The sequence below is a fragment of the Ailuropoda melanoleuca genome, chromosome 14 (assembly GCF_002007445.2).
Source record: "Ailuropoda melanoleuca isolate Jingjing chromosome 14, ASM200744v2, whole genome shotgun sequence".
NCBI classification, from domain to species: domain Eukaryota; kingdom Metazoa; phylum Chordata; class Mammalia; order Carnivora; family Ursidae; genus Ailuropoda; species Ailuropoda melanoleuca.
Window position 1 is genome coordinate 102123097 of NC_048231.1, and position 19818 is coordinate 102142914.

At 52.5% G+C, this 19818-nt stretch overlaps 1 protein-coding gene across 3 annotated transcripts; it reads left to right on the forward strand.

Annotated features, from left to right (window-relative positions):
- The first annotated feature begins 738 nt into the window (after positions 1–738).
- Positions 739–19412, forward strand: CNDP2 (carnosine dipeptidase 2). Of its 3 annotated transcripts, none has more exons than XM_002924350.4 (12): positions 739–886; positions 3421–3511; positions 4643–4786; positions 8064–8226; positions 10344–10432; positions 11965–12165; positions 13151–13235; positions 14174–14334; positions 16286–16450; positions 17316–17457; positions 17665–17812; positions 18854–19412. In XM_002924350.4, exons 2-12 carry the CDS (start codon positions 3452–3454, stop codon positions 18915–18917), a joined length of 1422 nt encoding a protein of 473 aa, XP_002924396.1. In that variant the 5' UTR covers positions 739–886; positions 3421–3451; the 3' UTR covers positions 18918–19412. The 3 variants fall into 3 exon arrangements, with proteins under 3 accessions (XP_002924396.1, XP_034498444.1, XP_034498443.1); XM_034642553.1 differs by lacking the exon at positions 739–886 and adding an exon at positions 927–948; XM_034642552.1 differs by lacking the exon at positions 739–886 and adding an exon at positions 3002–3064.
- Positions 19413–19818: the final 406 nt, after the last annotated feature.

Here is a 19818-nt window from a genome sequence, read left to right on the forward strand (position 1 = left end):
GGGAGGGAGTAGAATTGCGACACCTTAGTATTTAATATTCCCTCATTTTTCGAACTTAACAAAAAGAGTTGCAATTTGACAACATTCTGAGAGGGATATAGATGGAAAATTTAAGGGAGGGTCATTTTATTTTAAAGTATTTACAGCAACTATTAAACTTGCTATTTAAAAAAAAAAAAGGAAAGAACGTGGGAGGGGTACAGGTTTTGCCAAATTCTTTTGGAAATACTCCAACAGCGATAATCACTACCCCCAGGGTGCTGAGATGAAAAAGATAGGCATAAATAAATGGTGGGTCTTCTTCCGTCATCACTTCCCGGGATCACAGGATTTATTTCCCCTCAGAAATGGGGCTGGTGCGGCCCTACGATTCCCAGGGCCAGGCTGCGGCAGGTGGTACCGCCTGGAACCAGCCTGAGCGGCCCGAGGGTGGGGTGTAGCCCCCCCTCCTGTGACCTCAGGATCTCACGGTCCACAGACCCGAAACCCGCCCCGCGGCACTGAGCAGAGACCACGATGCAGGCTGGGGGTGGGCGGATGAGTTCCAGCCTGGGAATCCAGCTCTCCGCCCGACTCCAGAGCTGGGGGGCGGAGCGGGACGACGACAGCTCTCCAACAAGCCTGGTGATTGGTTAGCGGGGTGGGACAGGGCGACGCCAGCTCTCTAGCAAGTCCTTCCGTTGGTGGGCGGGGCGGTTGGTGGGCGGGGCAGGTAGGGAGACGCCGGGTGTCCAGACGAGGCCTGGGATTGGTGGGCAAGGCCTGGGATTGGTGGGCAGGGCGGGACGCCGCGCCAGCCCTTCGAGCGAGGCGGGGGATTGGTGGGCGGGGCGCCGGGGGCGTGACCGGGCACGTGGTGCGGAACCGGCGCAGCGGCCGCTAAGGGGTGAGGGGTTTTCCTGGGCCGAGTCGGGCGGGAGCGGGTGGGCCCGGGCGGAGCAGGGGCGGGTGAGTCTCGGGGAATGGCCGGAGTCGCGCGCCTCGGCTTGGAGTCGCGCCTCGGCTTGTGGGAGCTGGGCCACGGCCTGGCCCACAGCTTGGGAAGGGAGGGTGTCCCCATTAAAAGAAGGCCTTCCCGAGGGTCCGGCTGCGGTTTGCGGGCGGCGGGAAGGACGCGCAGAGGGCCGTCCGCCGCTTGCTCCAGGCTCGGCCTGCTGGAAGCTAAAGGCGTTCCTTGTCTAGCGGAGCCCCTGGCGGAGGCCTGGAGTCAGGAGTCGCTGGGTCCCGCTGGCCTTTCAGGCTGGGAGGTTGCAGCGTGCGGGTCTGGGGCGGCTCTCTCAGTCGTGCCCTCAGCCTGTTAACTCATTTGGAAGATGGAGCTGGTCCTGACCCCGGGCGGGTACCCCCACGGCCTAGCTGGGCCCCGGACGATCTTCCTCGTGCTGACCCGGTGTCACGAGGTGGCCCTCCTGTGTGCAGAGAGGAGTGGCGAGGGATAGTTGTACACTTGTTTGGGATCAGAGTCTGGAGTGGGCGCATTGGAGGTTCCTTCCCCGTTTCACTGGCTTCAGTAGGTTTAAAGCCAGGATTCCTGATTCTGTTTACTCCCCGATGGGCCCTGAATTACGGAGGGACGAGGGTTGGGAGGTTCAGAACTGAAGAAGTCTTTAGTAGGTATTGCTAGACGGTTCCAGGTGCTACCAGTCGTATTTGGCCTTCCCTCTCCCTAGCTTCATCGTTTAATAAAGTTAACTCCCCCCCCCCGGAAATTTTAGAATTCCTGCCATTTATTTTGGACGCGTAGTATTTGCTGTTGTTCTCTCCAGCACAGCGCTTTTACCTTCATCCGTGGGGTTCACCTGTGCATTGAAAGTGGCCCCATTTCATGATTTGCGTACTGGATGGGGGAGGAGGGTTAGGCTGGGGCAGGAATAACCCAGAACTAAGTGGGAGGGCGAAAATGGCCCTGGCCTGACCTCCTTTGACTAGGTTACTTATTAAGAGAAGTTGTTACTTTTTAGCCAGCCCTGGGGACTTGGCCTGCAGAGCTGAACAGGCCCGCCTCTGTTTAGTCTTTGGTGAAAGTGCAACTTAGGTAGTTACATCTTTGAATGAACCAACAGAAGGCCGCGTTGGTTAATTTGGCTGCACTAAGGAGAGTATGCACAGTGAGCTTGGAATTTGTGCTTCTTCATAACCAGGGATCCGAATGAGAAGTGCCCAGTGTAGCATATTGTCCTAGATAGCTTCTCAGTTTGCATTACTGGTGACAGACAGATGAAAATTTGACTTACTGGCGCTCATGAAATGCCTCTCCAGCATTTGTGGACTGTTGTCTTTCAGATAAAAGCCGCAGTTGAAGCAGGATGAGGTGGCTAGGAGGCTTGTAAATATTTGGTGCCGGTGGTGGGTGTTTGGAGAGTAGGAAGGAGGCTCTGAGAACTGAGTGGTTTGACCTATTACTGAAATCCGACTGCCCGCAGATTGAGGGTAACTTCCTCAATCTACTCAACAGCCACCAGGCCTGATGTCACTGTAGATAATCACTCCTCTGTTGAGCAATCACTTTCTTTCTTTCTTTCTTTTTTTTTTAAAGATTTTATTTATTTATTTGACAGAGATAGCTAGAGAGAGAGGGAACGCAGCAGGGGGAGTGGGAGAGGAAGAAGCAGGCTTCCAGTGGAGGAGCCTGATGTGGGGCTAGAACCCAGAATGCCAATGCCGGGACCACACCCTGAGCCGAAGGCAGATGCTTAACGACTGAGCCACTCAGGCGCCCCGAGCAATCACTTTCTAATCCCACACCAAGAAAAAAAAAATGCTCCGTTCATTCCCGTTTTAAAGATGACCGGTCAGGTGATTTCCTTTACCCTATATTTGCAAAGTGGAGCAGGGTGTTTTGGGTCTCACACAGGAGAAACGGGATGTTAGCAAATGCATGCTGGAGGGAGGCTGTGGCCTTTGTGGAGGCCTTTGACTCTTTCTGGGCTCAGATTATCAACTTTTTAAAACAATTTATCTGCCTCTCTTTGGATTTTGTTTGCTGTGTTGTGGGATTTGTGACAGGTTCAGGATGTGACACTTGGCTGGGATCCTTGGAGTGATTATTTCCTCTGTGGTAACAGTAAGTGGGAAGTTCTCTCTGTGCTTTTAAAAAAATTTAAGTGCTGGTAAATCAGTGTTACCAGAACTACTTACTTCTAATTTTCATTAGATTGTCTTCAGCTCAGGCCCTTCCTTCAGTTATGAGCCATTTTGACACAATTTTGTGCATACTTTCCTTCTGAGAAAAGAATGGGAAATCACCCTGAGCCCCTAACTGCTTCCCAAGCTTCTCTGCTCTCTCTGCTCACTTCCTGGAATCCTCCTGAGGGCATGGAGGGCGGAGCAGCATGTTATCAACTTAAGCGGGTGCCTGCCTAACTACGGTTTTTTCAGGCCCATCCACAGGCAGGGCTGACGGGTGGTTTTTCCTTCCAGGAACCTTCAAGGTGTGCGGTCTGCTTGAAAGATGTTGGCCCTCACTACCTTGTTTAAGTATGTTGATGAAAATCAGGATCGCTACATTAAGGTAAGGGAATATTTATTGTAGTAAATGTTAAAATTAGGTTTAATCCATTGGGGCTCAGAGAAACTTTCAAGAAACTAGTAGGAGCTATGCCATTTAAATGAAGTATTAAAAATACTGTCTAGACAGAGTGAGACAAATACTGCATGATCTCATTTGTATGTGGAATCCTGAAAAGTTGAACAAGCAGAAACAGTAGAATTGTGGTTGCTGGGGCGTGGGGGAAATGGGGAGAGGTCAGTCAAAAGCTACAGACTTCAGGTACAAGTAAGTTCTAGGGATTGAAGGTAACAACAGTGTGGTGACTGTAGTTAATAATACTGTGCTCTATACTTAAAATTTGCTAGAAGAGTGGATCTTACAGCTCTCTGATCACACAAAAGAAATGGTAACCGAAGAGTGTGTATATATTACCTAGAGGTATTCTTCTCTGCCTCCTCATTACAATATGCAAGTTATACTTTTGGCTTTTGATAGAAAGTCAATATATATGTATGTTTCTGGAAATAGTAGAGCTAATCAGAGATTTTCGTTTAATCTCCATGTACAATTTCTTGTACCTATAGACTAAAGAACAAACTTTAACTTCTTTTTGCATTTCATCTGTTTTAAACGATTTGGTAATGTTGTAAATTAAATCTGTTTCTTGACATTAAAGAATTGTGCTTTATTCTTGGAAGACACATTTCAGATGAAATCTTTAGCTCTCATTCTAAAAATTGTACTTTAAAGAACTTGGCCATGGTGAGCATGAATGACTAATTTAGACTGTGAAAAAGTTGGTTATTTTCTATATGTTGGATTTGTAATTTTGTTAGATTTAGTTATAAACTTACTTATGGAACTTTGTACATTTCACATTCATTTTGTGCGTAATGGTTAAAAACACACATTCTGACATTTTTCTGTTATGCTATAGTTTTTGATACAGGGTCAATACAGATAGTTTTTTTAAATCTTAAAACGCAAATGTGATAGCTCTTTTCTTCGACATCTAGCCATCATGTTAAAAATGGACTGGTTGCCGGTAGCAAGTCAACTTTGGCTGCCCGAAACCTGGCAAATTTATGAATACCTTTCTTCCTTAAAGGAGCACCTTTTCAGAATCCCTTTTTGCTTATTTTCCACAAACAGAAACTTGCAGAATGGGTAGCCATCCAGAGTGTATCTGCATGGCCTGAGAAGAGAGGTGAAATCAGGAGGATGCTGGAAGTTGCCGCTGCGGATATCAAACAGTTGGGTGGCTCTGTGGAATTGGTAGATATTGGAAAACAGAAGGTATGGCGCTGGTGCTGTGGGAATTACAGAACCGCAATTAGTAGACCTACCTAAGACCCAGCACAATGTTTTTTTTTTTATTTATCTGAGAGGTGAGTGTGAGCTGGGGGAGGGGCAGAGGCAAGTGGACTCCATGCTGATCACAGAGCCCAACGTGAGGCTCTGTCTCAGGACCCTTAGATCGTGACCTGAGCTGAAAGCAAGAGTTGGATGCTCAGCTGACTGTGCCGTAGAGGCGTGTGGGACCCAGCATATTCTTAAACCGTCTTTTGCTTCAGATAATCTGCTTGTCTTTAAAACAAACAGAAAAGGCCTGATTCGGATACTAAACTATATGATTTCCTAAGATGGATGGGGGCAAAGCTTTTGTAATGCTCAGCATTTTTCTACAGATGGGAGAGCTGTTGAGGTTACTCAGAAGTCAGTTAGTGTTGGGGCTCCTGGGTGGCTCAGTGGGTTAAGCGTCTGACACTTGATCTCAGCTCAGGTCTTGATGTCAGGGTTGTGAGTTCAAGCCCTGAGTCGGGTTCCATGCTGGGCATGGAGCCTACTTAAAAAAAGAAAAATAAGAAGAAAGTTAATGTCATGGCCACTCTTAGGAAATCACTGGGATTTCCCCTAGAAAGCATTCTAACTAGGAAGAAATTGCACACTCTTCGTGTAGGTGTGAAAGTGGTGAAGATCCCTGCTCTGTGTGCTCTGCCCCCATCCCAGCTGGTGGAAACAGCACTTTTTTATGACTTGGTTCCTGAAAAAGAGCTACTTTGTGTGGGGCCAGGGGGCCCAGCTGCATTTTACTGCAGGATTCTGACAGGTGACGTTGGTTCATTTTCTTCCTGACGTGAATGAACCATCTCACTAATGGTACATTATTCTGCTTTTTTAGTCTCAGATGATTTCAAGTCCCATGCTAATGGCATGTTTCATGTCCTATATTTGCCAAATCTGTAATATTCTTCTATATTGCAGGGTGTGACAGCGTTTGGCTTGTCTTGGTTCTCCTGTATGGGGATTTAAGTGTCTGCTGGTATCATAGTCTTGGGGTTTTATGTGTGGGCATTCAGCCGCATCTGGTCTTTTCATAAAGAGAAGAACCCAGAGGCCCAGGTGGGTTGTGTCTCCACTGGGCACCCACAATCAGTTGATGGTGAAGGAGATTCAAATGTGGGTCTCCTGATTCCCAGCCCAGTATTGTATGTATGAGATTTCATTTGGCCACAAATGTAATAATTGACCTAAATTACACTGTAGCTTCCTGGCACTTTTCCCCACTCGGAGAGAATAAATCAAGTTTCTTTGTATTATTTTCTTGTAGAAGCATAATTGGTTTACTCCCCCTCTCTTTTTTCCTAATATATTAAAGAAAAAAAATCTAGGTGGCAAATAATTTATGAGTTTCATTACAATAGGTTTATTCTATTAACACTGACATTGCAGTGCATTTCTTCAGAAAGGGCCTTCCACAAAAGATAAATGACTGCAACACTCTCGAATTACATAAGACCTATTCTTATCAAGAAATTGACAGATTTCGTCACTGTTAGAAAAGTTCTGCAAAGATCCTTGTAGTGTGAGGTGACAGCCCTCTGGAGCTTCTCTTCCTGTCACTTCACATGGCAGCAGTGTTCCATGTTTTAGGAAGCCGTGAAGACCTGGGTGTGGAGGTGGACTTGGATGTCGTCATGTGTACGTGCAGGCTAATGGGGGAAAGATGACGTTTGAAGTTCCAGGTCCTACTGACGGACCTCGGAGCCTGGGTCCCTGGATGGACGAGGCTTGAGGGCAGGCATGGTTGTGGGAAAGGCTGATGGGGGGCTCTTTGGTATTAGGTGCGCTGCCAAGGCTGGTGCAGGTAATGTCAAGTCAGGCCTGTCTGCTGCCTTGCTGCTGCCCAGGCAGTAGGATGGAGAGGGCACGTGGCCAGGAAATGTGGGGGGACCTGGTCACCGGGGGCCTACCTCCAGACAGATGTGCTCAGGAAATGGGACAGTCATGGCCCCTGAGCAAGAAATGACATGAGGGAAAAAGTGAACACAGTGCAGATGACGGAGTAGGGCCCATTGGGTGCTGGTGCAGTGAGTCTAGGGCTGGGAACTGGACTGGGGTGGTGGCCATGGGCATGGGGCAGAAGTGGGGGAGACATGTGGAATCCCTGTCTAAGACTTCTGCCCAGACAGGTACTCTGGTAGAGGTTGGCATGGTAGCCCTGTAAGCACTTGACTGTGTTTCTAGCCAGACTGCATTCTCTCCTGTTCTGAGCAGTTAGAGATACCTGGGCAATTTGCAACCTGGATTTCAGTACAGATTTATTTGTGGGCCCAGTTGGCATCTTAGAAAAATGGTAAAGTATTTCAGTATTTCAGCTATATTGAGTAGAACTTGATTTAGAGAAAATCTGTCATTTAAAAATCATGAATCTCCTGAAGCCAGTGGAGGGCCAGCGGCAACCACAGTGCCACATGTCATGTGTGACCAGGGCAGTGAGTCTAAGGAACGATTCTTTGTTCCTCATGGCTGGGGATGTCCTTCTGGAAGCGGTGTGTGAACCCAGCCCTGGGGGTGGTTCACGTGGGTGGGCGACCTTGAGTCCCAGGGCTGCACATGGGTTCTGTGGGCTTACCAAGAGTTAGTGAGGTGAGTGTTTCTGAGTGCAATTCACTGGAAAGACAAATCCTGCAAGAATCCCGGCAGCCTGGAACGGAACCTAAAATACCTGTCCACTTAGTGCTGTGACTGATATCCGCCCCCACCTTAGGGCTTGTGGGAGACTGGTTAGACTGGGGAGGGAGTTCGGAAGCAACAGCAGCTCTCACTGCTGGCTTAGCGTGGCTTGCTGCACGTTCTGCTCCCTGCTGCCCTGCTCTGCGTCCTCTTCTGTGCATAGTGTGACCCACATGCAGAATTTCAGACGTGTATCCCCTTTAAGACGGTGGTAGTTTTCATCCATTATTGTAGAAAATAATGAGCAAAGTTTTACCCCAAACTTAGTCTTCATAATATGTTTTATTAATGCAGAAGTTAAAAAAAAATCAGCCTTTAAAAATTTACCAAACTGCCTACAGTTGGTGAATATAGTGCAGTCTAAGTGCTCTGGATTATGGGAAAGGAATTTTTTGTCCATTACTCACGCAGCCAAACAGTATGGTCTTGAACTCTACAATATAGGCTGATGGATAAGAACACATAAAAATTTTCCAGGTACTTTAATAATATGTACTATAAGCACCAAATTTTTTAAACAAAGGCCATCCTCGATTGCTTCCTTCTCAACTCTTAGCTCCCTGATGGCTCTGAGATACCGCTCCCTCCCATTTTACTCGGCAAGCTGGGCTCCAACCCGCAGAAGAAGACCGTGTGTATTTACGGCCATCTGGACGTGCAGCCGGCAGCCCTGGAGGATGGCTGGGACAGCGAGCCCTTCACCTTGGTGGAACGTGACGGTAAGGGATGCTTTCCTTCAGGAGAGGAAGCGTCTGGAGAAGCCTTTCTGCTCTTCTGCATGCGGGGATACTCTCGCTGGGACGTAATGATCCCTTGGTAACAGTCCTCGAGCAGCACCCGGGCCACGCACCCACGGGCACTGGAGACTCTCTACCAAGGACCCACTTCAGGCTGACCTCCCTGCTTCCTGTCCCCTCTGGTATGGAGGCCCTTCCTGCCTTCATTCCTGAATCTCCATGTCTCTATACCTGTCTTCGGCCAGATGAAGAAGCCCCTTCATTTGCACTTCGCCCCCTTGGGCTAAGTCCAAACTCTGTAATCGAAGCCCTTGTAACTGTATGTGTTAGGTTTCTGTTCAGACCTTTCTCTGGCTCAGTGTCAGCTGTGTCCATTACTGTGCACGATCGAGGAAACTTTTCACTTGCAGCAACATCTCTGAGGAAATTCAGTTCTGCACCACAGTCGTGATCACAGCACGATTGCTGACTTTCCGTCAGGCTCCTGTTGAGCGTTAGACCCACATATCTGTGGGGTGTTTACTTGCCACTGTCTGGAACAGAATTCTGTGTCTTTGCTCCCCAGCCTGCCCTTCCTTCTTGTTCCCTGTCTCACCATCTCCACACGGTCCCCCCGCCTCCCCTGCCCCACGCACCACAAACCTGGAGGTTGTCCTTGCCCCCACCCTGCTCCTGCAGGCCCACAGTCCCTGCTGGGCCTCCTCTGCAGTGGACACTCGTCCTCTCCCAAAAGCTCTTCTGTTGCTTATTAAAGTTGTGGGTCCTCCTCCTCTGTTTTCCCTGCTCTGTGATGACTTCATCGTGATGTGTCTCTCCCTGGCACCCCTCGGGAGACTCCGTGGGCTTCTGCCCACCCGCTCGTCTCCCCTCCTTGCTCATGTGGCAGCCGTGCCCCTGACCCCGGCTTCTGCATCAGCACCAGGCACCCACTGCCCCTCTGTGAGGCCTCCCACTCTGCCCCTCCGCAATCTGACAGGCACCCTCGGTAGAGTCGTGGGCGTGGGTGAAGCTGGGTTAACACCACATCCCACAGATAAGCTTCCTTGTGGTCAGCCGGTGGCATGTCCTTGTCGGGGGTGCTGGCGGGAGGGAGCACATTGCCCCGTGCACTCTGTCCAGCACAGGTCTGGCATGTTGGAGCGAGTGATTCAGTCTGTGCTTGTCACAGGAGCAAGGATGGTTTTTAGGAGAACTGTGTAGCTTTTGTGAAAAGTAGGTTCAGTTTATAGAAAGAAATTCCCAAGGTAGCAATGGCTTGAAGTGTCATGCTTTGGGGTGGTCCTGTTGAAACTGCCAAATATTAAAAACAGGCTGAGAATGAGGAAGTCTAAGGCCTGGCCGTTACAGACCTGGCCAGAGAGGGACTGAGCCCTGAGCACACCTTAGCCCGAGTGCTGTCCTTCCTCCGGCCTGCATCATATGTTAGGGCAGGGAGCGGGATCTGGGTTCGATGGCCAAGTGTCCTTCATGGTGGTCATTGCCCACCTGCCTTTGTTGGGGGTCCCGGGAGTGGGTGTGCAGAGGAGGGGTCCTGTGACTAATTACGTGGAGGAGAAATAGTAACGTGTCCTTTGGTTTTCAAAGTGATAACCTGGAGAAGTAAATAATAAACCTGTTCTTTTCTTTACCAAATTAGGTGTCAGAACTGGGCTTGTGTGAGATTTATAGTTCTCTCTTGGTGATGGTGCATGGTGGATCCTTCACATGACCAGGTGGCCTACCCTTAACTGCTACCAGCTGGTTGTGGAGGTAGATTTGAAGTAACTAGCGGGCTGGCAGTGCCCCCGGAGCTGGCTCGGCAGTCCACGCCCTCGTCAGCAGGGACAGGAGTGCTGGCTGACTGCTGTGTCCGCTGGAAGAAGGGGAGCGTCCATGTGGCTTGCTCTTAGATTATGGTGAATTCTCTGGCAGATCCTCACAGTAGTGTAGGATGGGGACTCGGGGCTCTGACGGAATGAAAACGGGGCTTCTGATTGGAAGAGGAGGTCTTAGGACAGCTGCCCGTGATGGTGCTGAGATGCTGTCAGCTGTGTTCCGGCAAGACACTTTCTTGTCTGTTTCATCGTGATCGTAACTGAGTTTGCTGATTGCTGTTCTAGGCAAATTGTATGGGAGAGGTGCAACCGATGATAAGGGGCCAGTGGCCGGCTGGCTGAATGCCCTGGAAGCCTTCCAGAAGACAAATCAGGTACTTGAACCACGTCTAACTGCCTGGCTCCATCACAGCGATACAAAGCAGGGTGTCTGTTCCCAGAACAGACAGTGAAAATCAAAGATCACTGGGATATGAGAAAGCAAGGTCCCCCAAAACCCTGTGAGCAGTGGGATCAGATGTAAGATTGCAGGTTTGTTTTCTAGCTTTAGGAATTGTAATTGTTTTACAGTTGCCCAGAGGTCTTAGTACTGATGACTCAGCAGGAATCCAGCCAGCCCCTGAAATTTTGAGTTTTCAGCTGCCGGCTCCACCTCTGAGACGGCTCACCTGGAGGCAGTCATGGGCTCTTTGGTAGTGGGTGACCCCTAGCTTTCTCAGGGTGGTTTTTTCCTCCTGAAAAATTTTTATTTTTTAAGATACATTTCTTCAACTGTGAATTATCTGGTCCTGTGTGAAGTTTGTAAAATAGAAAAGTGGGGAAAAAAGGGTGCCTAGAATTCCAGCTGTCAGAGACTTTGTATTCCTGACCATTATGTAGACAGTTTTTGCATCACACTTTATCTTGTACTGTGATAAAATAAGAATAATAAGACAAGCATTTTGTCAGAGGGCAGATTGGTAGATCTGAAGAGGGACCGGGACTCTCTGTGGTCTGACGTATCATTTCGCACAGGAGGGAGCTGAGGCTCAGAACCTCCAACTGACTGGGCTCAGGGACTGGGAAGGCTCCCCCTTCTCCAGGGCCCCCTGGGATCTGGGGGTGACCGAGGGGAGGGTGGCTGTGTGCAGGGCAGGACTGTCAGAGCAGCTCCACTTACACCATGCCACGTGCCAGGGTCCCAGGAAGGACTTCATTTGAGAGACGGGGAGGCGAGCTGGATGGTGCAGAGGCTGTCTGGGGGCAGTTCTGAACTAGGACTCCATGGATGTGTGTCCACGTGGGGGCTCTGCCATCTTGTAGCCTGCGACCTTCGGCAGTCACCTCGCTTGGGTGCAGCTTCCTGCTGTCATCTGTGGAAGGGCCGCCTTCCTCACTGTGTGGCGCCGGGAGACTGGGCAGCTGCGGAGCAGGAGCCAAGTGGGCACCTCGCGAATACTGTCAGCTCTTGGGGAGAAGCGCCTTCACCGCATTGGGGGGGGGGGTCGAAGTGCAGAGTGCCTGGACATAGGAGCAGGCCCCTCCTTGCTCTGGCGTGCGGGGGTGGTAACTGGTCCCTGACGCAGATGAAGACTGGTTTTGTCTGTGTCGTGGCCTGTGTTGTGGAGAGAGCAGCTCGGGCATCCTCCTGATTCGCGCTGGGTGAGTGCAGAGATCCCTGTGGATGGGAAGTGTGGTCACAGTTGGCAGGAGTCCTCAGTGAGGGTGTAATTTCAGCTGGCTCCGTGTGTGTCCCCTGAAAGCCCATCATGTGAGGACTGAGGGTCACTGCAGGGCGCACACAGCCCGCCCGAGCAGTGGGTCTGGAGGAAGTTGAATATTTGAAATTTGGTGACTTCCTGTCTTTGGTGTCTAAGAAAAGTGCATGAGACCTGAATGCCTCTCAGTGCTCATTTCCCTTTTGTAGGAAATTCCAGTCAATGTCCGGTTCTGTCTGGAAGGCATGGAAGAGTCGGGCTCTGAAGGCTTGGACGACTTGATTTTTTCCCGGAAAGACACATTCTTCAAAGATGTGGACTACGTCTGCATTTCTGACAATTACTGGCTGGGGAAGAAGAAGCCCTGCATCACGTATGGTCTCAGGGGCATTTGCTACTTTTTCATTGAGGTATCATGTCGACTTCTCCATGTTTAATGGTATCTCCTCCCAGCTCATAGTCTCCCTTGTCCTTCTATAGCGCGCTGTGGGCAAGTCCCGGGAAGGGGGCCACATGCATGAGGGAGAAGCCCAGAGCCTTCTCAGCGTGCTGGGTCTTCGTGTGACACCCCTTCGAGATTCTCCAGCCGGAGCCGTTGAGGAAAGATGAACTGCTGTAACCCATTTAAGAAGATTGACTTAAGCAAAGCATTGTAGAAAGATTTACTGTTAAAAATTAAGATGTTCACATTTGAGCCCTTAGGTCTTCCTGGACCAGAGATCTCGAGGGAACTGGGTGGTTGTGCTTGACACAGAAGCCGGGCACGGGGGCGGAGCGGGAAGCCGGTGCTCAGCGGAGCCTGCGTCCCCTCCACAGACGAGGCTGGGTCCTAGCACACAGGGCAGATTGGTTCCTGTGTGGGAGTGTTTTAGAGCCGGAAAATGCCAGAATCATTGCTGCCCTGAGCACTTCGTCTCTCAGGACTACCTTACAGGTAGTCTGACACAAGACCCCAGTGGCTGTGAGTCAGACGCTCCCACTTTGCCATTTAACGGGTCTGGAGACTCAGGCCTGGCAAGGCCCCAAACCTGATCCTGCTAGTGAGGGGGAGCAGGGGGTGGGATCTGGCCCCAGGTCCTCAGGCTCAAGGTCCTTACAAGCTGCTTTGCATGGTGGCTGTCCCCTTTCAGCAGAAAAGCACAGGGTCTCTGCAGCCACGTGCATTCCCCTGTGGTCAGCACCCAGCTTTCCCCATGGTCAGCGTTACCAAGACTATTTCTTTTGTTGCTGCCAAAGTTTTGTAGTTAGGAAATGCCTTGCTTTGCTCCTTGAGGGAAGAGATTTTGATTTTGAGAATTGTCAGATCTTGTGAATGTTCTTTGTTGACTTCACCGTCACATGATGAGGCTGAGTTCCCGCTTAGCAGCAGATAGAGGGGTCTCTGTTTCCGTCCAGGTGGAGTGCAGTGACAAAGACCTCCATTCTGGCGTGTACGGGGGCTCGGTGCACGAGGCCATGACAGATCTCATCATGTTGATGGGTAAGCACGGGTTCAGTCGCTGCTTGGTGACTTGGGAGAGAAGCTGGAGTAGCCTTGTTTCAGGCTGTCCTCAGCATTTGGCGTTTGCCACCATTCTTTGTGGACCGGCTTCTTTTCTTTCCCTGTTGCTGCTTCCTTCCACTCACTGTTCTTTTGAAAGATAGACATACTTCATTTGTGCCTCTGTCTCCCTGGACCCCTCCGTGTGTCACTAAACCCTGCCTTGCTTCCAGGACCCAACTAAGGCAGCCCCTGGCTCCGTCGTCCCTGTCAGAGCTGGCCTCTAGGAGCATGTGACACCGTTGTATTTTCCGTCCCTTGGAGGACACCTGCCTTGGTCTGTTGGACACCGTAGCACCCCAGTGAGGGAGATCCAGCCCAGTCCTCCCGGTGTCCTGCTGGTTTAAGGCTGGACCTAACTTTGCCTCACCCAGGATTTGCCTAAGTTCTGTCTCCTTTCCTCTCGGATGACGGCTGCCATATGTGCAGCCTGTCATTTCTGGTGCGGGAGTCTACTCTGTTCCACTCGTCTTGGCCTCCTTCGCTTGGGAGCTGCTAGTTTCTTGTGGAACATGGATTAAAAAAAAAATATTGATCAGTGTAGTGGCTTTTACACTGCGGGAGGCCTGCGGGTGGCATTCTGCTCGGTCTGTCTCCTGGTCTGTGGCAGGGGACAGGTCGCCCACCCTTCTGCATCTCTGTCTCTTTGTGTTGACGTGGGAAGCTGATACTGCTCACGTCACTGGGTCTTTTGTTTAACTAATTATTCCAGGCAGTGCTCAAGTGCCCCGCATGCCCAGGAAACGTCAACACGAAGCTCTCGGTCCTCCTCAGCCCCTGGTGGGGGGCGGGGGGGCATGGGCTCCAGGCTCCCGCGGTAAGCACCGCTGTGTGTCTGCCGCCCGCCCGCTGAGCGCCCCTCTTCTGTGCCCTCCCAGGCTCTCTGGTGGACAGGAAGGGAAAGATCCTCATCCCTGGCATCGACGAGGCGGTGGCCCCCGTGACAGAGGAGGAGCTGGCGCTCTACGACAAGATCGACTTCAACCTGGAGGAGTACTCCAGGGACGTGGGGGCGGAGAAGCTGCTGCACAGCTGCAAGGTGGGCTGTGTCCACTGCGAGGCCTCCCACCGTGCCCTGTGCGGGGGCCCCGTGGGTCGGAGCCGGGCGTGCTGGCGGAGATCTGGGCACGTGCGTGTGTCCCGGAGCCTGCCTATGGTACCGACACTGGAAAGTGCAGTATTAGGCTTGGAATTGCAGTTAGGAGGTTTTTAGAAATGTCACAAGTTGACTTTTGACAGCTTAGGGCTGGAGGATGTACGCAGAGAACACGGAGTAGCAGGCAGCTTTTGCCTGATCGGCATTTGTGGACGATTTTTTACTGCTGGGCCCAGAGATGATTGAAGGCATCCCTAACAGCCGGGGACCAAGCTGGAAAGCATCTGCACGAAGTGGTTACTTAACTATTAAAAAATTGTGTTAGGATTTTTCTCTTAACTAGTCTAGTTCTGGCTCGTGAGGTCTGAGTGTAAGTTTACATCTGAGGGAGCTGTTAGCGGAATTGCAGCAGCAGGCCCTGGGGTGCGAGAGGAACATGGCCAGGCCCAGCCTGTGCGTTTCATCCCTCCAGGAGACACATGGGCAGAGAAGTGTGAAAGAGTGTGGAGGCCACGCCAGGGCCTGGAGCGCTGTGTGGCTGGGAGGGGCGGGGGCGGCTGTGGGAGTCAGGAGGGGTGAGTGGCAGAGCAGGGCGCAGGCGAGTCCAGCTGTTCGTGGGTAGGGCCGGCCAGGGGAGGTCTGGGATTCAGACTGAAGGGCCTGGCGTGCAGGTCTGTGGTGTCCCGAGGAGCTCGTGTGCTCTCCTGGAGGATGGTGGACCTGATGACTTTGAGCAGGCGGACGGGCCGATCAGACCTCCCTTGTACAGGGCAGATGGTGGCAGAGGCGCTGTGGGTTTGGAGCGGGGGCAGTGAGGCGGGGAGACCAGTTGTGCCGCTGCAGGGGAGAGCCTGGAGCTGGGGTCATGGGCACAGGACAGGGCAGGGCGTGGGGGACCTCCGAAGCAGGCCACAGGAGGAAAACCTGGTGGGCCCGAGTGGAGCAAGAATTTGCAGGTGGAGCTGGGGGCAGAGGGCCCTCACTGCAGCCGGCAGTTGGGGCCTGAGGCTGGGAGAGATTAGTCTGGGACAGGGTCGTGTCTGGAAAAGCTGGTTTCTGAACAAACTCCTCTTGCCCGTGCCTTGTTGCCTTTCAGTTAGCGTCTGTGTTTGTGTAAGGTGTCTGTGTGTCGGGCCACGTGTCTCCCTTGCAGGTCTCACTGAGCCTATTTGGTTCGCAAACGGGAAGTCCACACGTTAGGTGGCTGAGTCCCTGAGGAGCCCCGGGACCCCATCAGGTCTCTCCCTGCCAGTTTGGCGTGCAGGTGGCCACGCGACCTCTGCCACTCCTGGGATGCAGAGGGCGTGAGAACTGGTGGTATCAGTCGTGTATTTGGGAGATGAGAGCCTGCTGTGTACAAGTGCCCTTGGCAGAGGGTGACCATGCTTGTCCGTGGTCACTGGGCCCAGGACTCAGTGGGTGGTCCTGGCTCTGCTCCCAGTAGGAGCTACCCCTGCATTCTGTGCCCCAGGGGGCTGAGTCCGGGGAAACTCACAGATGGCCTGCGTTGTGCTGCCCTCCTCCTCCTGGTTCCTGGTGCCTCTGGCCCCACTGGAGCTCTCATGTCTGTGGGGGCCACGACTGAGCCCTGAATTCTGCGGGGCTGTGGGAAGCCCATGGCTCTCCTAGTCAGCAGCACTCCTGAGCCGCAGTAGACCAGGATGCCACACTTGTGGCTGTTCGGAATGTGGCAGAGCCCCGCCTTTCGTGGTGCATCGAAGCAGGTACCAGAGCACATGTGGGGCAGGCTCGTGTCTCAGCCCTCCAGGCTCTGTACTTCCTGTCTGTGATTGTGTGGACCCCAGGCCGCTAAGAGGACCTTCCCAGATGCCATTGCTGTCTCCTTTGTAAGCTGACAGTGTTGTCCCCTGACCCACTTTGTTGTTTTCTGCAGAAAGACATCCTGATGCACAGATGGCGGTACCCGTCGCTTTCCCTGCATGGGATCGAAGGCGCCTTTTCTGGGTCGGGGGCCAAGACTGTGATTCCTAGGAAAGTGGTTGGCAAGTTCTCCATCAGGCTCGTGCCAAACATGACTCCAGAAGTTGTCAGCGAGCAGGCATGTGAGGGAGCTGGGACGCGGGGAGGGGGCTCCTGCCATGGCGGAGACTCAAGCGTAGACTTTAGTAGGGCACTGAATCCCAGACCCACACTTCCCCACTTCTTGATTCCTGCCAACCCAGTAATTACCAGAATAAGCAGTTCAGAAACTGATCAAAGATAAAGGCCATATAAAAAGTATCACGTGTGACCTTTGTCACTGCTGAGGCATGCTAAAACCTGACCCCTGACCTCATCATAAGGCTTCAGGTCAGATGCTAACTTTGGGCCGAGTATGTTAAAGTGAGAATCCACAGGAGCTGCATCTGGGCCAGTGTGAGGAGTGGAAGGGCACGATTCTAGAAGGGGGAAATTCCAGAGGGGCAGATTTGGGGGGCAGTCACCCCGCCCTCATCCGAGATTTCCCAGAGAGATGAAATCAAGGGCTTCTTTATTTCGAGGAAACTAAGGCCTGAAATTTTGTCATCAGATGTGCCTCAGTCAGCACCCGGCTCCACTTTGGTCTAGATGTGATGGTTATTGTAAAGCAAATCAAAGGACTTTTTTTTAAGAGTTGATGTAAATATTATCCTATGGGAATGTCTATATAAAGGGTGAATTGCTTGAAATGAAAGCATTACCTTTTACCTTGAAATAGCTGGATTTTGTTTCTTGATAAAGTCCCTTTTTTTGTTACCACAGTTATGTTCAGTGTTCTGCAGCAGAAGGTGAGAGCAGTTGTAGACTAGTGTAGACTCATGGTAGAGTTACTGTAGACTGGTTGTAGGCCCGCTCTGGACCCATCAGAGCCCACCGTAGAGGAGGTCTCCAGCAGCAGATCAGACGCCAGGCTTAGAATACATTGTGTCTTGTTTGTGACTCAGGTCACAAGCTACCTGACGAAGCAATTTGCTGACCTGCGCAGCCCCAACAAGTTCAAGGTGTACATGGGCCATGGTGGGAAGCCCTGGGTGTCTGACTTCAACCACCCTCATTACATGGCTGGGAGAAGAGCCTTGAAAACAGGTGAGAATTCTCCCTGGGGACACAGGCAAGGGCCCTGAAGAGAGCCCCCAGCGTGGGCGGGGCCGTGCCACCTGCCAACCTTGAGAGTGGGGCTGCCGTCCCAGCCACACCCGGGGTTCGCACTTGCATCGCTGGGTGGTAAGTGTGCGGTGGATCCCCAGCCTTGCTGCCTGAAAGCCCAGCATGTCTTTTACTCTTCTCCCCCAGTGTTTGGTGTCGAGCCAGACTTGACCAGGGAAGGCGGCAGCATTCCTGTGACTTTGACCTTTCAGGAGGCTACTGGGAAGAATGTCATGCTGCTGCCTGTGGGCTCAGCGGATGATGGTGCCCACTCCCAGAATGAAAAGCTCAACAGGTGAGCTCAGTCCTCCGTCCTGCCCCTGGGTTCATTTCCTCATGGCTGCCCGTGAGAAGCCCCTTGAGAGCCTGGGTGTACCTTCCAGCCCCTCCTGCTCCCTCCCTGCCTGCTCCTTCCCCTCCTACTCCCTCCCTTCCTCTTCCCTCATCCACCTGCTCCCTCCGCACCTCCTCCCTCCCTTCCCCTCTCCCTTCCTTCTTCCTCCCTCCCTGCCTCCTCCCTCCCCACTTGTCTGGCTGCTTTGAGAGGAGAGCAGGAGGGGGCGGGGTCTGTGACCCCCCCCCCCCCCCCCCCCCCCCCCCCCGNCCGCCCAAGGGCAGTGCTCTGCTTGCTACCATTGTGTTTGGGGTAGCAAGCACTTCTGGTGGAAGGCAGGGATGGGGCCCTGAGGAGGTGGTGGTTCTTCACAGCAAGATCAGCCAGTGCTGTGTGTTTGTCCCAGGATATCATCTAGGGCCCCTAAAGAGCCTCCACGCTCTGCCTGTTTGGAAAACCAGGGTCCTTGCTGGTTTCCTAAGCCCCTCCTGTACGTTCCTGGCTTATGCAGAAGTGAGGGGGCTCTTTGACAGGGATGGAAGGTGGTCCCTCAGTTAGGACAGTGAGGAGAGGCCCAAGCAGTCAGGGAGGACCCATGGGCAACAGGAAGAGCTAAGAAGGAGAGAAAACAGGAGCCATTGGAAGTCACGGGGGTGGGCTAGTCATGGGCTAAGACAGAGGCAGAGGGAGGGGACGGGGACCTGGGTATCCAGGTACAAAGGGAGGCATTTTATCCGAACAAAGGGAGGGGCTGTGATCAAAGTGAGGCTTTTCTTCTTAAGTACTGGGTGGGACCCATATATTCTGTTAGACCATGACCAGGATGGGTCCCTAGTGGGGCAGGTGGACTGAACCTGCACTTGAGAACCAGGTGGCTAAATTCTCAAGGCCAGTGGAACTAAAGGCCAGCAAGCCAGGATGGTGGGACTCCCAGAAAGGATGCCGGGTGCGCGCCTGGACCCTGGACAGCAGCCGACACAATGGCTTGTTCTCCTCCATCAGGCTGAACTACATAGAAGGAACGAAAATGCTGGCTGCGTACCTGTACGAAGTGTCTCAGCTGTAGAAGTGAGAGGCACGCGTGGCCTTGCGGTGTCGCAGGGGTGTCCCGCCCTGTCCTCGCTCTGTCCCCGCCGCTCAGGAAAGCGCAGCTCGTCTCTGTCCTCGCCCTCTTGTCTGTCTCACACTGAGTAACCGCTGAGGTCTCCAAGGCGGTCCGTGAGGTCTGCAGAGAATAGCCAGCATCTGAAAGCATACAGTCTGCAGGAGGTTCTGGTTGCCAGCCGGCCGGCCTACACAGAGGTCTGGTGCTTTCCGTCCCGTCTCTGCCTCCTCATTCGGGCCCGTGCGCACTCGGAAGACTGAGTCGGGCACCTGATGCCTCGAGGGGCCACCCTTTCCCATCCCTCGCCCTCTTGTGGGTTCTGTCCTTGTCTCCAGACCTGAAACCAGTACTGATGTCTCCTGTCTTCTCTTTATTGTGATTCCTCAAAATCTAAACCTAACTGGAAGGGTGATTTGTTCTCAGTATGTGCTGCCAAATAAAAAAGTCAGAGTGAAGCCTCTGGGAGAGTTCCTGTGCGTCCGGCTCACGTGGGGGCACACTGTCCTGTGCAGGGTCGTGGCTGGTTGTGTGGGCGCGTTACGGGGGCTCGCGCCTGCCTCTTCTACCCAGCCCACACAAGGAGGGGCGGAGTGGCGGTGCTATTCCCGGGGTCCTCCCACCCCGCACTGAACGGGGCAGGATGGTGACACTGGAAGTGGTTCTTAGCACCCCGGGGTCTCTGCAGTGTCCTTGGAAGCCCGTGTCCCCTGCAGCCCCTTCGTCTTCCTCCCAGCCTCCACATCCCTCTCCCGGAGGCTCGTCCGAGGACAGCCATCTGACACCACTTGCTCACCAGGGACACTTGTGTGGCTCAGTCCTTTGAGCCACCCCGCTCGGGGTCTTTGCGCTCTCTCTCTGGTTT